A 20,317-nucleotide genomic window follows, 5' to 3' on the forward strand; every position below is an offset into this window, starting at 1 on the left:
TAAAATATTTCATCATAAACGATTAACCGATCAGGGAAAATTACATTTTACTACATCAACTTACATTTGACATGTATACAACTTACAATTCATGAGAGCCTGTAAGTTCACTTGGTTTTCGGCCAACAACATATAGTTTAAGAGTTCTTAAAAGTGAAAAAGAATATACATTTTACACAGAAAGACTAGAGAGCAACATGCATCTACAACTTTATGCTGGGGCAATGTTAGAATTAGTCAGAAAGCATCCCATCATACACACACACACACACACACACACAGTCAAAACATTACGGTGTCCAGGTCACTCTAACCCCTATACAGTGTACGCTCCATCAGGGGAGTGTTAAAGGGCTTCATTCAGCGAGCTTTACATTCACCTGCTTTTAAGCATTTCACTTTCCTATCCCTAATGTAGGTTAGTAATGTCATTGTATAAAGCACTTGAAGTTAACCAAATAAAGCAATGTTTCCATTGTTGCAGTAGGTTGTGTTGCCACTGTTCTGGAGGTTGTGTTGCCACTGTTCTGGAGGTTGTGTTGCCACTGTTCTGGAGGTTGACATACAATATTATTGAATTACAAAATAAGTATTTTTCTACTTCTTATTCTAGCCTTAAAGGCAGGTGAGGATAAAACAAACTGAGAAAAAAGCAGGGATGAATCAGGAACAAACTGGTAAACACCCAATCACATCAATGATAGATAAATAAAATGAGTAGATACTTTACCCTGCATAGACCATGTGAAAGACAGTTTACATAATCAATATCTCATAGGATTTGTAAACGATAAAAACATAAAGACAGTGCTACATTTCAAAGTGTTTGGATTTTACAGTTGGCTATAGTTTCATCAAGGTGTTACGTACTAACATTACACCGCTAATATATTTCATTATCAGTACATATAACTTATCAATCTACAAACGGTTTACTTGTAACTAACATACTTACAGTACGGTACAAATGTGGCGTTACTTTCTTCAGTTAAAAAAGGAGTACCACTGTTCAATAGTGTTCCAGTCATTTATGTGGTGTGTCTGCAAGCCAGTGCATTGGTGTGAATGTCAGGTAGAAAAAGAGAGTGTGCATGAGAAGATATCTGTGAGGAGATATCTGTGAGGAGATATCTGTGAGGAGATATCTGTGAGGAGATATCTGTGAGGAGATATCTGTGAGGAGATATCTGTGAGGAGATATCTGTGAGGAGATATCTGAGGAGATATCTGTGAGGAGATATCTGTGAGGAGATATCTGTGAGGAGATATCTGTGAGAAGATATCTGTGAGAAGATATCTGTGAGGAGATATCTCTGAGGCTGATTGCTTTATGCCTGGGAGTAAGAGAGGACACTTTCATGTAGCAGAGGTTTTTAGCATCACAATAAGATCTAGTTCACCATTCCAGATTCACTTTCTATAAACTACTTTCACGGTAAATATATCTTTTTTAAATTACAGACTTATCAGTCAAACAATGCAACAAAAGTGTTCAAGTTGTTGGATTGAAAGGCGTTTGTTAAATGCATAGTTGGCAGTCAAGTGTAAGCTCAGAGCAGATTTTCACCCCAGAAATGGTAACACAGACCACTTTGATATGTGAAACCACAATCCTTTCATAAAAAGTGCACAAAATAGCCTATACCATGAAATGTAGATGCAAGTGTATTTTGTGCACAGCGTAGTTACATACAGATGATTTTTGTGGGCATTTACATGCCAGAGACATATATATATATATACATATACAAACTATGTAATTTCCTCATGCACATCCAACTTTAGTGTAAGGTAAGGTACACTTTAGTGTAAGGTAAGGTACACTTTAGTGTAAGGTAAGGTACACTTTAGTGTAAGGTAAGGTACACTTTAGTGTAAGGTAAGGTACACTTTAGTGTAAGGTAAGGTACACTTTAGTGTAAGGTAAGGTACACTTTAGTGTAAGGTAAGGTACACTTTAGTGTAAGGTACACTTTAGTGTAAGGTAAGGTACACTTTAGTGTAAGGTAAGGTACACTTTAGTGTAAGGTAAGGTACACTTTAGTGTAAGGTAAGGTACACTTTAGTGTAAGGTAAGGTACACTTTAGTGTAAGGTACACTTTAGTGTAAGGTAAGGTACACTTTAGTGTAAGATACACTTTAGTGTAAGGTAAGGTACACTTTAGTGTAAGGTAAGGTACACTTTAGTGTAAGGTAAGGTACACTTTAGTGTAAGGTACACTTTAGTGTAAGGTAAGGTACACTTTAGTGTAAGGTACACTTTAGTGTAAGGTAAGGTACACTTTAGTGTAAGGTAAGGTACACTTTAGTGTAAGGTACACTTTAGTGTAAGGTAAGGTACACTTTAGTGTAAGGTACACTTTAGTGTAAGGTAAGGTACACTTTAGTGTAAGGTAAGGTACACTTTAGTGTAAGATACACTTTAGTGTAAGGTAAGGTACACTTTAGTGTAAGGTAAGGTACACTTTAGTGTAAGGTAAGGTACACTTTAGTGTAAGGTACACTTTAGTGTAAGGTAAGGTACACTTTAGTGTAAGGTACACTTTAGTGTAAGGTACACTTTAGTGTAAGGTAAGGTACACTTTAGTGTAAGGTAAGGTACACTTTAGTGTAAGGTACACTTTAGTGTAAGGTAAGGTACACTTTAGTGTAAGGTAAGGTACACTTTAGTGTAAGGTACACTTTAGTGTAAGGTAAGGTACACTTTAGTGTAAGGTACACTTTAGTGTAAGGTAAGGTACACTTTAGTGTAAGGTACACTTTAGTGTAAGGTAAGGTACACTTTAGTGTAAGGTACACTTTAGTGTAAGGTAAGGTACACTTTAGTGTAAGGTACACCACAATGTGTGGTTTCTAGGGGGATAGTAGCCATGTTTTGTGTGCTGAGATGTGTGTATGTTGATATTTTGAGGCAGGTAGCTTGTACCTGTGCCAGCTTCATCATCAAGTGGGCAAAGACGTGGAGGAAGCCTACTACTGCATCCCACAGCCTGCTGTGGGTCAGGGACTGCTGGTTGCCTGTACACGGACCCTGAGGGGAGACCACCGGGTACGTACGGTCACACACTTACCCATTAACATCCAGTCATCAAATCAAATCTATTTATATAGCCCTTCTTACATCAGCTGATATCTCAAAGTGCTGTAAAGAAACCCAGCCTAAAACCCCAAACAGCAAGCAATGCAGGTGTAGAAGCACGGTGGCTAGGAAAAACTCCCTAGAAAGGCCAGAACCTAGGAAGAAACCTAGAGAGGAACCAGGCTATGAGGGGTGGCCAGTCCTCTTCTGGCTGTGCCGGGTGGAGATTATAACAGAACATGGCCAAGATGTTCAAATGTTCATAGATGACCAGCAGGATCAAATAATAATAATCACAGAGGTTGTCGAGGGTGCAACAGGTCAGCACCTCAGGAGTAAATGTCAGTTGGCTTTTCAGTCATCTACATACTGTACAGATGAATGGGTTTATACTCACCTGGATGTACTCAGTCAGACTGTTAAAGATCTGTTTAGCCACTGTCATGGCCTTGGAGAAGTTCTTCTTGCCTGGCTCATCGATGATCTCTTTCCCAGAGTAATACCAGTAGAAATCACTGATTGACTCCTTTAGAGAGAGTGAAAGATAGAGAGCGAGAGATAGAGAAAGTGAGAGGGTGAACGAGTGAGGGTGAAAGAGCGAGAAGGTGAGAGAGAGAGAGAGAGGGGGGGGTGAGAGAGAGAGAGGGTGGGTGGGTGAGAGAGAGAGAGTTAGAGAGAGAGAGAGGGGGGGGTGAGAGAGAGGGTGGGTGAGAGAGAGAGAGGGTTAGAGAGGGAGAGAGAGAGGGGGTGAGAGAGAGAGAGGGTGGGTGAGAGAGAGAGGGTTAGAGAGAGAGAGAGAGAGGGGGGTGAGAGAGAGAGAGTTAGAGAGAGAGAGAGAGGGGGTGAGAGAGAGAGAGGGTGGGTGAGAGAGAGAGAGAGGGTGGGTGAGAGAGAGAGGGTTAGGGAGAGAGAGAGAGAGGGGGGTGAGAGAGAGAGAGGGTGGGTGAGAGAGAGAGGGTTAGAGAGAGAGAGAGGCGGGGGTGAGAGAGAGAGGGTGGGTGAGAGAGAGAGCGGGAGAGAGAGAGGGTTAGAGAGAAAGCCACTGTGCTTCTGCATTTCTTGCTCTTTGTAGTTTTAGGTTGGGTTTCTGCACTTTGTGACAACTGCTGAAGTAAAAAGGGCTTTATAAAATTCATTAGAAATGTGAATTTTCATGGTAAAAGGGACAACAGGACACCTTTTTAAAAGGTATGTGTTAATAGTCAGAGTCCCAGTACCTGCAGTCGGAGGAGGTAATCCACAGTGCAGATGATGATGTTGATAGTGGTGGTGCTGCCTGTCTGTGTCCTCAAGTAGTTCTGGAAATCTGGAGTAAAAACAGAGTCCACTCAAATAGACTGCCAACATTTGATCAGCATTACAGCAAGTCATGATTCAATGTCATTGTCCTAAGTGTTGCTGTGCCGCCACAGATGAATCCATCATTCCCTAAATAGAACACCATTGGATAATATTTTTCTCACCGTTATTGTGGCCCTCACAGAGCAGCTGCAACATGCGGAACAGATCACATGTAAACTCATCATCCGACATGACTTTCTCACCTAGAGAGGTCAGACAAAGGGGCAGAGGATCAGACTAGTTTTAGGGGTACTGGATGTATTTGACATAAGGGGGGGTTCAGTCAGGCCGCCTCTATCTATCTATATGTAATGTAGGTGGGAGACTAACTAGACAATTTGAGCCATTCATCCGAGTGTTAGCCAGTGCGTGCCATGGTCAGCAGCACACATGCTTGCAGCAATAAGGTGAGTGTGATGATCATTTCACAGCTCTCCATCACGTCTGCATAATCATATTAGTAAGAGCTGCAATAGCCTCCTCCTTACAGACGGTCCATCTTCCTTTAGTCCATACTGAGTTGCTCACTGTAGCTACAATATAGAAAACTTCAAACACTTGCTGAATCATGGCCAATAGGTTGGCATGTACTGTAAAAGCACATTCACAGCAACAAGCAACGATAAGAACCTCTGCACTTTAATACACATAATCAAACACCATTATGTCACATACATAAATACATAAAGAAACAGTTCTCCATCAACACTGAAAACACAGTATACTAAATACACAGTATACATACAGATAAAAGTACATGGTCACATCAACATGTATAGATACAATGGACAGCACTGTGTACCGCACAGACATTCAACGTAATGGAGAAGTTGACCCTGTCAGTTCCTTAGTCAGTGCATGCAGAAACACAGTCATGCAGCACAGACCTACTGCACTCCTCTACCTCCACTGAATGTGGGTTAAGAGGGACAGAGTTTGGACTTCTGTCCAAGCAAGGTAGAGTGGAGGAGGGATGATGTCATTGTGGAGGGATTACAGTGTAAATCATGTGAGGGTTCAGAGGTGGGTGGGGCAGACAGAGTGCTGATCTAGGATCAGTTTGCCTTTCATATCATAAAAAAAATATGATTACAGCGCATTCGGAAAGTATTCAGACCCCTTCCCTTTTTCCACATTTTGTTACATTACAGCCTTATTCCAAAATGGATACCATAAAAACAATCCTCATCAATCTACATACTACATAATGACAAAGCGAAAACAGATTTTGGGGAATTATTTGCTAATTTATAAAAATCAAAAACTGAAATACCTTATTTACATTCGTTTTCAGACCCTTTGCTATGAGACTCGAAATTGAGCTCAGGTGCAGTTGTTCCCCTTGATCATCCTTGTTTCTACAACTTGATTGGAGTCCACCTGTGGTAAATTCAATTGATTGGACATGATTTGGAAAGGCACACGCCTGTCTATATAAGTTCCCACAGTTGACAGTGTATGTCAGAGCAAAAACCAAGCCATGAGGTCGAAGGAATTGTCCTTAGAGCTCAAAGACAGGATTGTGTCGAGGCACAGATCTGGGGAAGGGTACAAAAAATGTCTGCAGCATTGAAGGTCCCCAAGAACACAGTGGCCTCCATCATTCTTAAATGGAAGAAGTTTGGAACCACCAAGACTCTTCCTAGAGCTGGCCGCCCGGCCAAACTGAGCAATAGGCGTAGAAGGGCCTTGGTCAGGTAGTCGACCAAGAACCCGATGGTCACTCTGATAGAGCTCCAGAGTTCCTCTGTGGAGATGGGAGAACCTTCCAGAAGGACAACCATCTCCGCAGCACTCCACCAATCAGGCCTTTCTGGTAGAGTGGCTAGACGAAAGCCATGACAGCCCCATTGGAGTTTGACAAGATTCTGTGTATGACTGGATTGCTCAGGGTCTGAACACCATTCTTTTTTTGTTATACATTTGCAAACATTTCTAAAAACCTGTTTTTGCTTTGTCATTATGAGGTATTGTGTGTAGATTGATCAGGGGAAAAAACAAGTTAATCAATTTTAGAATAAGGCTGAACATAACAAAATGTGGAAAAAGTCAAGGGGTCTGAATACTTTCCAAATGCACTGTATATGGACAGACCCTAGATCAGCAATCCTACTCTGAGATGCTTGTGGATCCAGAGTTACAAACACTGAGGATTAATATGAGAGATAGATAGATCCAGATATTGAGCTTATTCCATGCTCAGGAAGTCTGATCGCAATAGTGGTGAGCTTCTGAGTTTCAGTAGATCTGTGGTTAGCCAGTCAATGGGAAAAAACACTTTTCAGTCATTGTCTGTTGTTAGGGTACATTACTCTTTGAGAGTTTAATAAGTTTACTATGAATACACTATGTAGTCATGTACAGTACATACCAGAGAAACAATGGAATTGGCATTACTTGACATGACTGAAAGGTTATTTCATAAACTCCTTGTGTGTGAAATTGAATAAAGTTGGGCCCCACAACACAAGATAATTAAGAGCTAAAGAAAATGAAGAGACAGGGAGAGGGAACAGGGAGGGCAATAGAAAGAGAAAAGGTAGAAAAACAGAGGGACAGAGGTATCATTTACCCCGTTCTGACTTCATGTCTGAGGACCAGCAAAGGAGGGAATGGGAAGAGAGGATAGGGGAGGGAGGGACGCGATGATGGCAAGGTAGGGAAAGAGAGCGGTGGTGAGTTGATTGACAACAGTAGAACACTTAGGAGTTTTAAACTAAGAATTAGTTTTAAAATTATTCTACATTTACAAAATATTTTACAAATTAACATTGAATGTAAACACAAAATATTAGCAAGTCAAAATACAGTACTAAAAAGACACCATGTAAATTCAAATGACCAACTGACAAGGCGTGAGCACTGACAAAATTACAGCCCTATCAACACATGAATCACTCAATCATTATTGGACAGCAGAGTTGATGGATGTTACTAATACTGAAAAAAGATGAGGAATGAAGTGGAGGAACTCCCACTCAGTGACCATAGGCCCTGATACTGCACATGTGTGAGTGTGTGATTGTCTAGGCAGGACATGGATGCAAAGATGGTGTAAGGTGGTACAAAGTTGGTGTACCAGTGTCCAGTACAGTGAGAGCTTTAAAGACTTACTTGTTCCCTCCTCCGACAACATGCCCAGACCCTCTGCCTTGTTCTGTCTCTCAAAGGCATTCAGGTCCAGGACACTGCCATGACAAACAACATACAGTCAACTTTTATCAAACTTCATAAGCTGTTGGCTCCATTTTCCCTTTATATACTCTACTGTTCAAAAGTTTGGGGTCATTTAGAAATGTCCTTGTTTTTGAAAGAAAAGCACATTTTCTGTCCATTAAAATAACATCAAATTGATCAGAAATACAGTGTAGACATTGTTAATGTTGTAAATTACTATTGTAGCTGGAAACGGCTGATTTTTTATGGAATATCTACATAGGCATACAGAGGCCCATTATCAGCAACCATCACTCCTGTGTTCCAATAGCACGTTGTGTTAGCTAATCCAAGTTTATAATTTTAAAAGGCTAATTGATCATTACAAAACACTTTCGCAATTATGTTAGCACAGCTGAAAACTGGTGTGCTAATTAAAGAAGCAATAAAACCGGCCTACTTTTGACTAGTTGAGTATCTGGAGCATCAGCATTTGTGGGTTTGATTACAGGCTCAAAAAGGCCAGAACCAAAGAACTTTCTTGTGAAAATTGTCAGTCTATTCTTGTTCTGAGAAATGAAGGCTATTCCATGCGACAAAATTTCCAAGAAACTGAAGATCTCGTACAACACTGTGTACTACTCCCTTCACAGAACAGCACAATCTGGCCCTAACCAGAATAGAAAGAGGACTGGGAGGCCCCGGTGCACAACTGAGCAAGAGTACATTTAGAGTGTCTAGTTTGAGAAACAGGCGCCTCACAAGTCCTCAACTGGCAGCTTCATTAAATAGTATCTGCAAAACACTAGATTTTTAGAAAAGCAGGGCAGGATGGTTATAGGTCTATAACAGTTTTGGTCTAGAGTGTCTCCCCCTTTGAAGAGGGGGATGACCGCGGCAGCTTTCCAATCTTTGGGGATCTCAGATGATACGAAAGAGAGGTTGAACAGGCTAGTAATAGGGGTTGCAACAATTTTGGTGGATAATTCTAGAAAGAGAGGGTCCAGATTGTCTTGCCCAGCTGATTTGTAGGGGTCCAGATTTTGCAGCTCTTTCAGAACATCACCTGTCTGAATTTGGGTGAAGGAGAAATGGCGGGGGGGTGCTCTTATTCTCCATGGGCTTTACAGTGTCCCAAAACTTTTTGTAATGAGTAGGTGTATCCAAACTTTTGACTGGTACTGTCCTTTATGAGTAATTCAGGGGTGAAGACAAACCTGCATGTCTGCATTAGAGCCTGGACACTCAAAAAGAAGCCAACATCCTTCTTGTCCTTCAAGTACTCAAGCATTTTCTGCAAGCAGACAGTGAGACCAGTCAATTACTACTATATCTTCAGGTCAGATGGACAGCCCACTGAGAGAACACTTACCTGTTGAACCTCAACGTTACCACCGTTTAGGATGGAGATGCCCAATTTAAGGGTGGAGGACACCATGCAGCCAGTCTCACCTAAATGCAGAGAAAAGTACTCTTTACCATTCTAGATGGACGGGTATGAATAATGTCTTTGATATGTGTCGACCATGACAGGTAGCCTTCAAATACATGCACTGTGATGGAGAGACATTGACTTGTAGTACTGCAGGGTTCTCCAATAGGCGGTCTGCAGGCCAAATTATTTTATTTGCCCCCCCTCAAGTTTTTAGGAGCAAAAAATAAGCCTCAATGTGATTTTAATTTAGGAAATCTGTTTAGAAGTATTCCTACGCATAAATAGAGAGAGGCATATATGATCGTATCCCAATGTAATCAAGGTTTGATTTGATTTTGTTTTTGTTAAATACTATATCTGTTTGGGATTCTTGTGGTCAATTTGAAGTGTACAAATGATTTATAACTAAATTATGTTCCGTCCCCCTGACCATCCTCTCCAGGAGTAATCATCCCACAGTTGAATGTAATTGGGGATCCTTGGGGTAACTGCATGGGTAGGGGAAGTACCTTTGCAAGCACTAATCATCTGCAGCACCATCTCAGCCGCCCCACGGTTATGGAGACGGGACTGCTGGTACAGAAGTCTCTGTTTCTCCATCTCTTTTTCCTGTGATGGACACAGATGCTGTGACTGTGTCCTGATGGTCACACAAAGAAGGAGAACAAGTGACAGTCACACAGTCCCTCTGCATTCACACTGCTAGTACCTAGCTGTATAGACCTTCTCTCTAAGCTCCACTGATTTGCTGCCCTAAACTTTGTTTTAATAGTGTAGGCCTATTGTTTTAAATGCTTCATATACAATGCCAGTCAAAGTTTGGACACACCTACTCATTGAAAGTTCTCTTTATTTTTACTATTTTCAACATTGTAGAAAATAGTGAAAACATCAAACTATGAAATAACACATAATGAATCGTATAGTAAGCAAAAAAGTGTTTCAAAAAATCAAAATATATTTTAGATTTTAGATTCTTCAAAGTATCCACCCTTTGCATTGATGACAACTTTGCACACGCTTGGCATTTTCTCAACCAGCTTCATGAGGTAGTCACCTGGAATGCTTTTCCAACAGTCTTGAATGAGTTCCCGCATATGCTGAGCACTTGTTGGATGCTTTTCCTTCACTTTTCCTTAATTGAAATGCATTTCATGAAGCTGGTTGAGAGAATGCCAAGAGTGTGCAAAGCTGTCATCAAGGCAAAATATATATATTTACATTTTATTTAACCTTTATTTAACTAGGCAAGTCAGTTAAGAACAAATTCTTATTTACCATGACGGCCTACACCGGTCAAACCTGGATGATGCTGGGCCAATTGTGCGCCGTCCTTTAGACTCCCAATCATGGCCGGTTGTGATACAGCCTGGAATCGAACCAGGATGTCTGTAGTGACGACTCAAGGACTGAGATGCAGTGCCTTAAACCGCTAATTTGTTCTTAACTGACTTGCCTACTGTAGTTAAATAAAAAATAAATACATTTGTTTAACACTTTTTTGGTTACTACATGATTCCATATGTGTTATTTCATAGTTTGGATGTCTTCACTATTATTCTACAATGTAGAAAATAGTGAAAATAAAGAAAAACCCTGGAATGAGTAGATCTGTCTAAACTTTTGACCTGTACCGAATATCTAAAATTGAAATAGTTTCTCATTCTCAGTTTCTACTCTCCACCTCCATTTCTTAGTTGCCCTTTTCCTCTCATTGTATAGGGATAAACTCATTCAAACCTGCATGCTTTATCTGCTTTTTGACTCGTTTTCCACACATTTCATTACTTCCATTCCACCTATCTGTTTCTCTCTCTCACCCATTCTCTCTCCCCAGTTAATTAGTCATGGAGTCATTACACTACTTCTGCACGTTTGCTGACTGGAGCAAACGTTAGACTACAGCAAACAGCCCTGATGGCCTTGCACGCTGCAGTGCTAGCCGTTGCAAAGAACCATACAGGATCTATTGAATAACCACAGTGTCCCCCTTGGTGTCTTAAATACATGTTATGACATTTTTATTTTAAAAAGCCCAAACATGTCTGTCACAGAACTACATTTGTAGTGTAAGCTTGCAACATTTTGACAAGTGCAATGTAATGCAATTAAGTATATAGAAGGTATAAAAACTAACCAGATTTGATATTGTAACCAACATTTTCTTTTCAACCAAGACTTAATTAAAACAAAAGTCATACAAATACATATTTAATCAGTTCCCACAAGCATCCCACCCTCCTAACCCACCCAAAGCTCCACCCACCCACCCGCGTATGCCTGATTATGGTCTACCCAGTAAGCATGGTGCAGGTGTACTTGACATTACTTATAGAGAGTTTCCAATCCAATGGAAACAAGAGTGGGGTTTGGATAAGCCCTCTATCAGGTGTAGTATACAGTCTGTCTATCAGTGAATGTGTTGTTGCTGGAACTCTTCTTACACATATTCTTACTGTATGTGTCAGTCTAGGTGTCTGGGAAAGTAGACAGGCTTTCACTGTAGTCTATTGGTCAATACGCTAAGAAAGTATGGAAGGGAACAGCATTGATTAGTAACACTCAGTTAATAGAGATAAAGGTGTTACGCCAGAGTAAGTGGGAGAGCAGTAAGAGAACATGGAACTGACACAGACGTGGTCAGAGGTCAGTCAAAGGGTCAGTAGTTGGTTACAATCTGAGAAACAGACAGGATCAGTTCTGTTCGAGATTCCATCTGAGAAACAGACAGGATCAGTTCTGTTCGAGATTCCATCTGAATCTACATGAAAGACCATAGGTGGGGTATGGTGGTATGAGCTGGTATGAGCTGGCAGTGATAGACTAGACTTGGGACAAACCAACAACATGGCTAATGGCCTCCTACACTCTAAAGGTAACAATTTACAGACGCAGGAGTAATTCCTATTCGTCCAAATATACCACTTACATTCATAAGTGGTATAAAATACCGGTATATACACTGAGTGGACAAAACCTTAGGAATACCTGCTCTTTCTATGACAGACTGACCAGGTGAATCCAGGTGAAAGCTATGATTCCTTGTTGATGTCACTTGTTAAATCCACTTCAATCAGTGTAGGTGAAGGGAAAGGACAGGTTAAAGAAGGATTTTTCAGCCTTGAGACAATTGAGACATGGATTGTGTATGTGTGCCATTCAGAGGATTTATGTTCCTTTGAACGGGGTATGGTAGAAGGTGCCAAGCACACCTGTTTGAATGTGTCAAGAACTGTAACGCTGCTGGAATTTTCACACTCAACAGTTTCCCGTGTGTATCAAGAATGGTCCACCACCCAAAGGACATCCAGTGAACTTGACAACTGTGGGAAGCATTGGAGTCAACATGGGCCAGCATCCCTGTAGAACGCTTTCGACACTTTGTAGAGTTCATCCCCCGGCAAATTGAGGCTGTTCTGAGGGCAAAAAGGTGTGCAACTCAATATTAGGAAGGTGTTCCTAATGTTTTGTATGCTTAGTGTATATACAAACTATGGAAATTATTAGATGTATTTCTGTCCAAAATAATAGAGGAGCCATTATATGATTGACAACAGTATTTGACCCATGTAAATACATTCTGCCTGCCAAATTGAAGGAATTACTCATCAATAGAATTTTGTGCTATTGATGATGGTCCATGTGATTGTGTCTAGATAAGTTGTATTTTCCAATCACTTTGTGAGTCATGCAACATCTACAGAATGTTAACGGCGTTGTTAACCACAACAGCCAGGTACAACCCAGAAACACTTGGAGTGAAGCAAAACACAAAGACGGAGAACAAGTGACAAACAAATAACATTTAGGAGGAAGCAACAAGCATATAAAGGAACAGATAGAAGAGACAAAAGAGGGATGAGAGAGGAGAGAGAAGAGCGATAGAGAACAGAGAGATGTGGTTGCATGCTGATGTGCAGTGGATGATGTGGTCACTCGATGCGTTGAGAGCTACCGCTCCAGTGTCTCCCTGCTCCCCTGGCCGCCCCATACCAGTTCTGTCTGTCGCACCTCAAAGGACATCTCATCCTCAGCCCCTTCCTCCACCTCCTCTCCCCCTTCGTCCTCCTCACCAATGTGGCAGCTCTACAACACACACAGACAAGGAAAAAAATAAATGATATACTTTAAATACATTCGTATACAAATAACAATAACATGCTAAAATGTTCCATCATAAAACTCACCTTTGCCATAATATCAGCGTATGCCATATATAGGTAATCTGTATCAAGTTTACTGTAACGATGAGAAGAAACAGAGGCTTAGGCAACATGTCAAAAGGTTGAGATGCGTATTTAGTGTTGAATTCAATCCAAAAGCTGCTCAACTAACATGCTTGAGGGAGAAAAGGAGAGTCCCACCTCTTCTCTGTGAGAGCGGTACGGCTGAAATGCAAAATTAGTTGGTGAAGGGGATCTGGCTTGGTCTCAGTCTCTTCCTCTTCCTCACCTTCCTGCTCCATGGCTTTCTGTGTTTGAGAAAGAGATGTGGGAGTGAAACTACAGGAGGAAACTCGCAGGTCCTGAAATCCTCAAAAGGTGAGTCAAGCATGCAGAGCTTACAGACAAGTCGTCTATCATTCTGTCCTCAAAGGAGTAGCCTTCAGTATGGATCCAGTTGCGTTTGTATCCTTCCAGGAACATATTAGAAGCTCTATGCCTGTGAGGCAGACAGAAAACCATGTTAGTGTCTGTATTTTACTTGTGGCTGTGTGTTACTTACTGCATATGTTTGAATGTGGAGGCAGGTAGCCTAGCATTTTAGAATGTCGGACCAGTAACTGAAAAGTCGCTGGTTCTAATCTCAGAGCAGACTAGGTGAAAAATCTGTCGATGTGCACTTGAGCAAGGCGCTTAACCCTAATTGCTTCTGTAAATCGCTCTGGATAAGAGTGCCTGCTAGATGACTCAAATGTAAATACAAGACTGTAATAGCATCTCTAACCTTGGTAGGTTGTAGAGTGGAGTCATCCTAAAGCAGGCTACCACAGCCTTGCGTCTCTGCTTGGAGAGCAGTTTGTGCCACACAATCTTTTTGGATTTGAAGGGGTGCTCCGTCTAAGTGAGACGAGATAATTGAGAGAAACGCCACCACTGACATCATGCCATGTGTGTGAAGTAGGACTATAGGGATACTGTAGGATTATATTGATGTTGTAGTATTGAAGTACTGAGTGTACTACTACTACTACTCACCACCTCAATGTGATAGAGAACAGCTGACACCTCCTGCACCCTCTTCACCACTTTCTCTGGAGCGTCAGCATCCTCAGCCTTCCCTGCCATCTCCTTATACAGGGACATCTGCCAGCACATGGACGGGTTCTCCACCTGAACACAACACACTGCAGCTAGAGGAACGCACACTGCAGCTAGAGGAACACTCACTGCAGCTAGAGAAACACACACTGCAGCTAGAGGAACACTCACTGCAGCTAGAGGAACGCACACTGCAGCCGGGGGAACACACAGTGCAGCAGGAGAACACTCACTGCAGCTAGAGAAACACACACTGCAGCTAGAGGAACACTCACTGCAGCTAGAGGAACGCACACTGCAGCCGGGGAACACACAGTGCAGCAGGAGGAACACTCACTGCAGCTAGAGAAACACACACTGTAGCTAGAGTAACACACTGCAGCTAGAGGAACACACACTGCAGCTAGAGGAACACACACTGCAGCTAGAGGAACACTCACTGCAGCTAGAGGAACACTCACTGCAGCTAGAGTAACACACTGCAGCTAGAGGAACACACACTGCAGCTAGAGGAACACACACTGCAGCTAGAGTAACACACTGCAGCTAGAGGAACACACACTGCAGCTAGAGGAACACACACTGCAGCTAGAGGAACACTCACTGCAGCTAGAGGAACACTCACTGCAGCTAGAGGAACGCACACTGCAGCTAGAGGAACACACACTGCAGCTAGAGGAACACACACTGCAGCTAGAGTAACACACTGCAGCTAGAGGAACACACACTGCAGCTAGAGGAACACACACTGCAGCTAGAGGAACACTCACTGCAGCTAGAGGAACACTCACTGCAGCTAGAGGAACACTCACTGCAGCTAGAGGAACACACACTGCAGCTAGAGAAACACACACTGCAGCTAGAGTAACACACTGCAGCTAGAGGAACACACACTGCAGCTAGAGGAACACACACTGCAGCTAGAGGAACACTCACTGCAGCTAGAGGAACACTCACTGCAGCTAGAGTAACACACTGCAGCTAGAGGAACACACACTGCAGCTAGAGGAACACACACTGCAGCTAGAGTAACACACTGCAGCTAGAGGAACACACACTGCAGCTAGAGGAACACACACTGCAGCTAGAGGAACACTCACTGCAGCTAGAGGAACACTCACTGCAGCTAGAGGAACGCACACTGCAGCTAGAGGAACGCACACTGCAGCTAGAGGAACACTCACTGCAGCCGGGGAACACACAGTGCAGCCGGGGGAACACACAGTGCAGCCGGAAGAAAACGCACACTGCAGCCGGAGGAACATACAGTGCAGCCGGAGGAAAACAGTGCAGCCGGAGGAACACACAGTGCAGCCGGAAGAAAACGCACACTGCAGCCGGAGGAAAACGCACACTGCAGTCGGAGGAAAACGCACACTGCAGTCGGAGGAAAACGCACACTGCAGCCGGGGGAACATACAGTGCAGCCAGATGAACATACAGTGCAGCCGGATGAACACACACTGCAGCCGGAGGAACATACAGTGCAGCCGGATGAACATACAGTGCAGCCGGGGAAACATACAGTGCAGCCGGAAAAACACACACTGCAGCCGGAGGAACATACAGTGCAGCCGGGGGAACATACAGTGCAGCCGGGGAACATACAGTGCAGCCGGGGAACATACAGTGCAGCCGGGAAAACATACAGTGCAGCCGGGGGGAACATACAGTGCAGCCGGGAAAACATACAGTGCAGCCGGGGAACATACAGTGCAGCCGGGAAAACATACAGTGCAGCCGGGGGAACATACAGTGCAGCCGGAGGAACATACAGTGCAGCCGGATGAACACACAGTGCAGCTGGATGAACACACAGTGCAGCCGGATGAACACACAGTGCAGCCGGATGAACACACAATGCAGCCGGATGAACACACAGTGCAGCCGGGAAAACATACAGTGCAGCCGGAAAAACACACACTGCAGCCGGAGGAACATACAGTGCAGCCGGATGAACATACAGTGCAGCCGGGGAACATACAGTGCAGCCGGATGAACATACAGTGCAGCCGGGGAACATACAGTGCAGCCGGGGGAACATACAGTGCAGCCGGGGGAACATACAGTGCAGCCGGATGAACATACAGTGCAGCCGGAGGAACATACAGTGCAGCCGGATGAACACACAGTGCAGCCGGAGGAACACACAGTGCAGCCGGATGAACACACAGTGCAGCCGGAGGAACATACAGTGCAGCCGGAAGAACATACAGTGCAGCCGGATGAACACGCAGTGCAGCCGGGAACATACAGTGCAGCCAGATGAACATACAGTGCAGCCGGAGGAACATACAGTGCAGCCGGATGAACACACAGTGCAGCCGGATGAACACACAGTGCAGCCGGATGAACACCACAGGACAGCCGGATGAACACCACAGGACTTCACCATGTATCACTTTACTGCACCAACCCTGTCCATCTTACCTTGCCTTGAAGATGCAGGTTGTTTTGCAAAAACTCTCTTACTTCCTCATCCGTGTCCCTCTGGAAAACAAATGTTGTTTAACATTTATTTTGGAACCATTTCTGTGTCTGGATATACGGCCCTATGGGTCTGGCTCAAACAACTAGTCATACTAAGGCAGAGTTATTTAAGACAGCCGAGGGCAGACTACCAAAGAGTATCGTATCTTGGCCAGGTTGATAAGCTCCTGATCAGCAGGGGAGCACATGTTGAGGCCGATGGGGAGCATCTTTTTCAGGGCAGCCACAATAAGTGACGTCTGCACTGAGTAACGATCTCCCCGTCTTTTCTTCTTGGTACGCTCCACGTCTGAGCCACCAGCCTAAGAACACAAGGAGGGACCAAGCCAAGAACATAAGGAGGGACCAAGGCATCTTCTTCATGCATAAAGCCACAACCAATACATGCATTGAACAACATATCAATTACCACAGCTTAGCATTGAACAACATATACATTAACACTGCCTAGCATTGAACAACATATACATTAACACTGCTTAGCATTGAACAACATATCAATTACCACAGCTTAGCATTGAACAACATAGAAATTAACATAGCTTAGTATTGAACAACATATCAATTACCACTGCTTAGCATTGAACAACATATACATTAACACTGCTCAGCACTGAACAACATATAGATCAACACTGCTTAGCATTGAACACCATCAATTACCACTGCTTAGCATTGAACAATATATCAATTAACACTGCTTAGCATTGAACCCATGGCACTGATTCGATGGCACGACACTCACAATCATTTACATTTTTCAATAAGAGTCCTGTTCTACCTCTTAACCATGAAAATAATTATTAATGAACACTACAATAGAAAAGCAACTTATTCTACATTATACACTCAGTGGCCAGTTCATTAGGTACACCCATATAGTACTGGGTCAGACCCCCCCCCCACCCTTTGCCTCCAGAACAGCCTGAATTCTTCAGGGCATGGATTCTACAAGGTGTGGTTTCCTAAGTTACTCAATTGGTATCACAGGACCTAACGTGTGCCAGGAAAACATACCTCCCATTATTTCACCACCAACCTCTACCGTTAACACCAGGCAGGATGAGGCCATGGACTCATGCTCCTTATGCCAAATCCTGACAGAAACCGGGATTGGTCGGACCAGGCGATCTTTTTCCAGTCCTCAATTGTCCAGTGTTGGTGATCTTGTGCCCACTGGAGCCGCTTCTTCTTGTTTTTAGCTGATAGGAGTGGAACCCGGTTGGAACCTGGTTGTCTGCTGCAATAGCCCTTGCGTGACAAGGACTGATGAGTTGTGCATTCCGAGATGCCATTCTGCACACCACTGTTGTACTGCACCATTATTTGACTGTTTGTGGCCCGCCTCCTTCAACCTCTCTCATCAACAAGCTGTTTTCGCCCACAGGACTGCCGCTGACTGGATGTTTTTAGTTTGTCGCACCATTCTCTGTAAACCCTAGACACAGTTGTGCGTGAAAAGCCCAGGAGGCCAGCCGTTTCTGAGATAATGGAACTGGCGCACCTGGCACTAATGACGAAACCACGCTCAAAGTCACTTAGGCCACTTGCTTTTCCAATTCTAACATTCAATCGAACAGTAACTGAATGCCTTGATGCCTGTCTGACTCTTTTATATAGCAAGCCATGGCCACGAGACTGTAGGAGCCAACCATTTTTGTGAATGAGGTGGTGTACCTAATAAACTGGCTACTGAGTGTATATTTACATTACATTAAATAATCTCCATCACGTGTCAAACACATTCCACGGAGGGCTGAGTGTCTGCTGGTTATCACTCCTCCCTTGTACTTGATCGATGAATTAAGGTCACTGATTAGTAAGGAACTTCTCTCACCTGGTTGTCTAGGTCTTAGTTAGGAACCCCTCACCTGGTTGTCTAGGTCTTTGTTAAGAACTCTCCTCACCTGGTTGTCTAGGTCTTAGTAAGGAACTCCCCTCGCCTGGTTGTCTAGGTCTTAGTAAGGAACTCCCAAAAACCAGCAGACACTAGGCCCTCCATGGAATGAGTTTGACATCCTAGATGTACATGACATCCACACTTTGTGCAATGTACTAAAAACCATAATGTGCTCGTCACATTATTTCCAGCTTGATACCTGCAATCCAGTGGAAATATGACCATTGCTTCTCATTTCAATGACCTGTTGAGTTACAATGTGTCCCCATACCTGCTTACTCAGGCTGTAGCTATCACAAAATACCATTAATTAACAGTTAACACCCTCTAATATCAAAAGCCATGGACTCATCTCTGAACCCTTCAGCCTAGGTCAGTTCCTTCACATCATCATGTTATTCAGTATTTGCTGCAGGTGGACAGGCAATGTACTGATAAAAGAACCAAACTGACCAGAATCAGGGCTACATCTCACCACCATAATGACCTGTTTCTGAACCCTTGGCCGGTAAGGGAAGGGGAATGTGAGAATGTAATACTGCATTGAGAAGGACAGGGGTTGGAGCTGGGGTGGAGGGTGTTGGGGAGGACAACTGAAAGGAATCATTCTAATCTGTAGGACAGGAAATCAGTGAAACTGCACAGATAAAAACATGCTTACAAACGCATTGCATTCACATTAAAAATCCTGTTGTACAGTATGTTTCTCAGATGCATTTGGCACCAGCAGCACTAGGTGAATTCATGTGTTACATGGTTTTGGAGAGTAGTAACAAAGCTCCTGTTGAAAACACACACAACTATTAGTTGTAAGTAGCATCATGTTAATAGGAAACTAGATTCAGATCAAGGTGTTAGCAACCAACTAGCAAATAACATAAGTAAACCAAATGTCCATGGGATATACGCCCCACATGGGATAAGTCCCATCACCCCTGTGCTCTCCTCCCGTTCTCCTGTCTCGTTTCTGTGATGGAACATCACAGAAACTGTTGTCTGCCCTCTCTGACGTCCCCTGCAAGCTTGTATGTAGTGTGTGTGTATTTCTCTGTCTCTCTGTGTGTGTATGTGTACACGTGCGTGTCATACAGCAGGCTGAGGTTGGCCCAGGGAGTGAAGATAACAGAGGACCAATGCACAGAACAGGAGAGGACGCAAAGCCCTAGAAACAGAGAATGTGTCATGACCAAATGTCACGAAGGACTAAGGGAATCTGCAGTGGTGAAAAGTGAGACTGCTGTATCCATCTCGGAGTATGCCCTTTATGACAGAGAAGTGCATCTACTCCTGGTAAAGTAAAATGTGAGCGAGTGGTAGGAGTGTGTCAAAGCCACAGACAAGTCCAGGCAGATTCAACCACTTCTCCAAACCAGTACTTCAATGCAAGGAGTGTGTTATGAATAAGGCTAATTTAGGGGAAGATGGGTGCAAAGGTTTTAGGGGAGATTTTAGAAGACAGGTTTGATTAAAATAGATTGGGGTTAGGTAGTCACATTGAGTTTATTCTACATAGAGTACTATAGAGCTTGTTCCAGAAACTTTTTTCAGTCCTGTTAAATATAGTATCAGGTCAGGGGTTAAAGAAAGGGGACAGGTGTGTGGGTGGAGACTGACTGGAGGATATGATGATGCTAAGCCATGGTCTGACATGGCG

The 20,317-nt window shown here is 43.3% G+C and overlaps 1 protein-coding gene across 1 annotated transcript in view; it reads right to left on the reverse strand.

Annotated features, from left to right (window-relative positions):
- Window positions 1-20,317, reverse strand: part of LOC112230654 (ryanodine receptor 1-like) — an 80,467-nt gene that overhangs the window by 14,574 nt on the left and 45,576 nt on the right. Inside the window, exons 64-79 of the mRNA XM_042311219.1 lie at window positions 16,895-17,065; window positions 16,704-16,763; window positions 14,211-14,345; window positions 13,960-14,072; window positions 13,578-13,674; window positions 13,377-13,483; window positions 13,200-13,251; window positions 13,006-13,098; window positions 9,522-9,621; window positions 8,950-9,029; window positions 8,795-8,871; window positions 7,536-7,609; window positions 4,544-4,624; window positions 4,298-4,386; window positions 3,478-3,606; window positions 2,928-3,032 (exon numbers count right to left, since the gene is read on the reverse strand). Of these exons, the coding sequence (XP_042167153.1) occupies window positions 2,928-3,032; window positions 3,478-3,606; window positions 4,298-4,386; window positions 4,544-4,624; window positions 7,536-7,609; window positions 8,795-8,871; window positions 8,950-9,029; window positions 9,522-9,621; window positions 13,006-13,098; window positions 13,200-13,251; window positions 13,377-13,483; window positions 13,578-13,674; window positions 13,960-14,072; window positions 14,211-14,345; window positions 16,704-16,763; window positions 16,895-17,065 (1,563 nt within the window). The remainder of the gene's footprint in view (window positions 1-2,927; window positions 3,033-3,477; window positions 3,607-4,297; window positions 4,387-4,543; window positions 4,625-7,535; window positions 7,610-8,794; window positions 8,872-8,949; window positions 9,030-9,521; window positions 9,622-13,005; window positions 13,099-13,199; window positions 13,252-13,376; window positions 13,484-13,577; window positions 13,675-13,959; window positions 14,073-14,210; window positions 14,346-16,703; window positions 16,764-16,894; window positions 17,066-20,317) is intronic.

This window comes from Oncorhynchus tshawytscha, linkage group LG33 (genome assembly GCF_018296145.1).
Source record: "Oncorhynchus tshawytscha isolate Ot180627B linkage group LG33, Otsh_v2.0, whole genome shotgun sequence".
Lineage (NCBI taxonomy): Eukaryota > Metazoa > Chordata > Actinopteri > Salmoniformes > Salmonidae > Oncorhynchus > Oncorhynchus tshawytscha.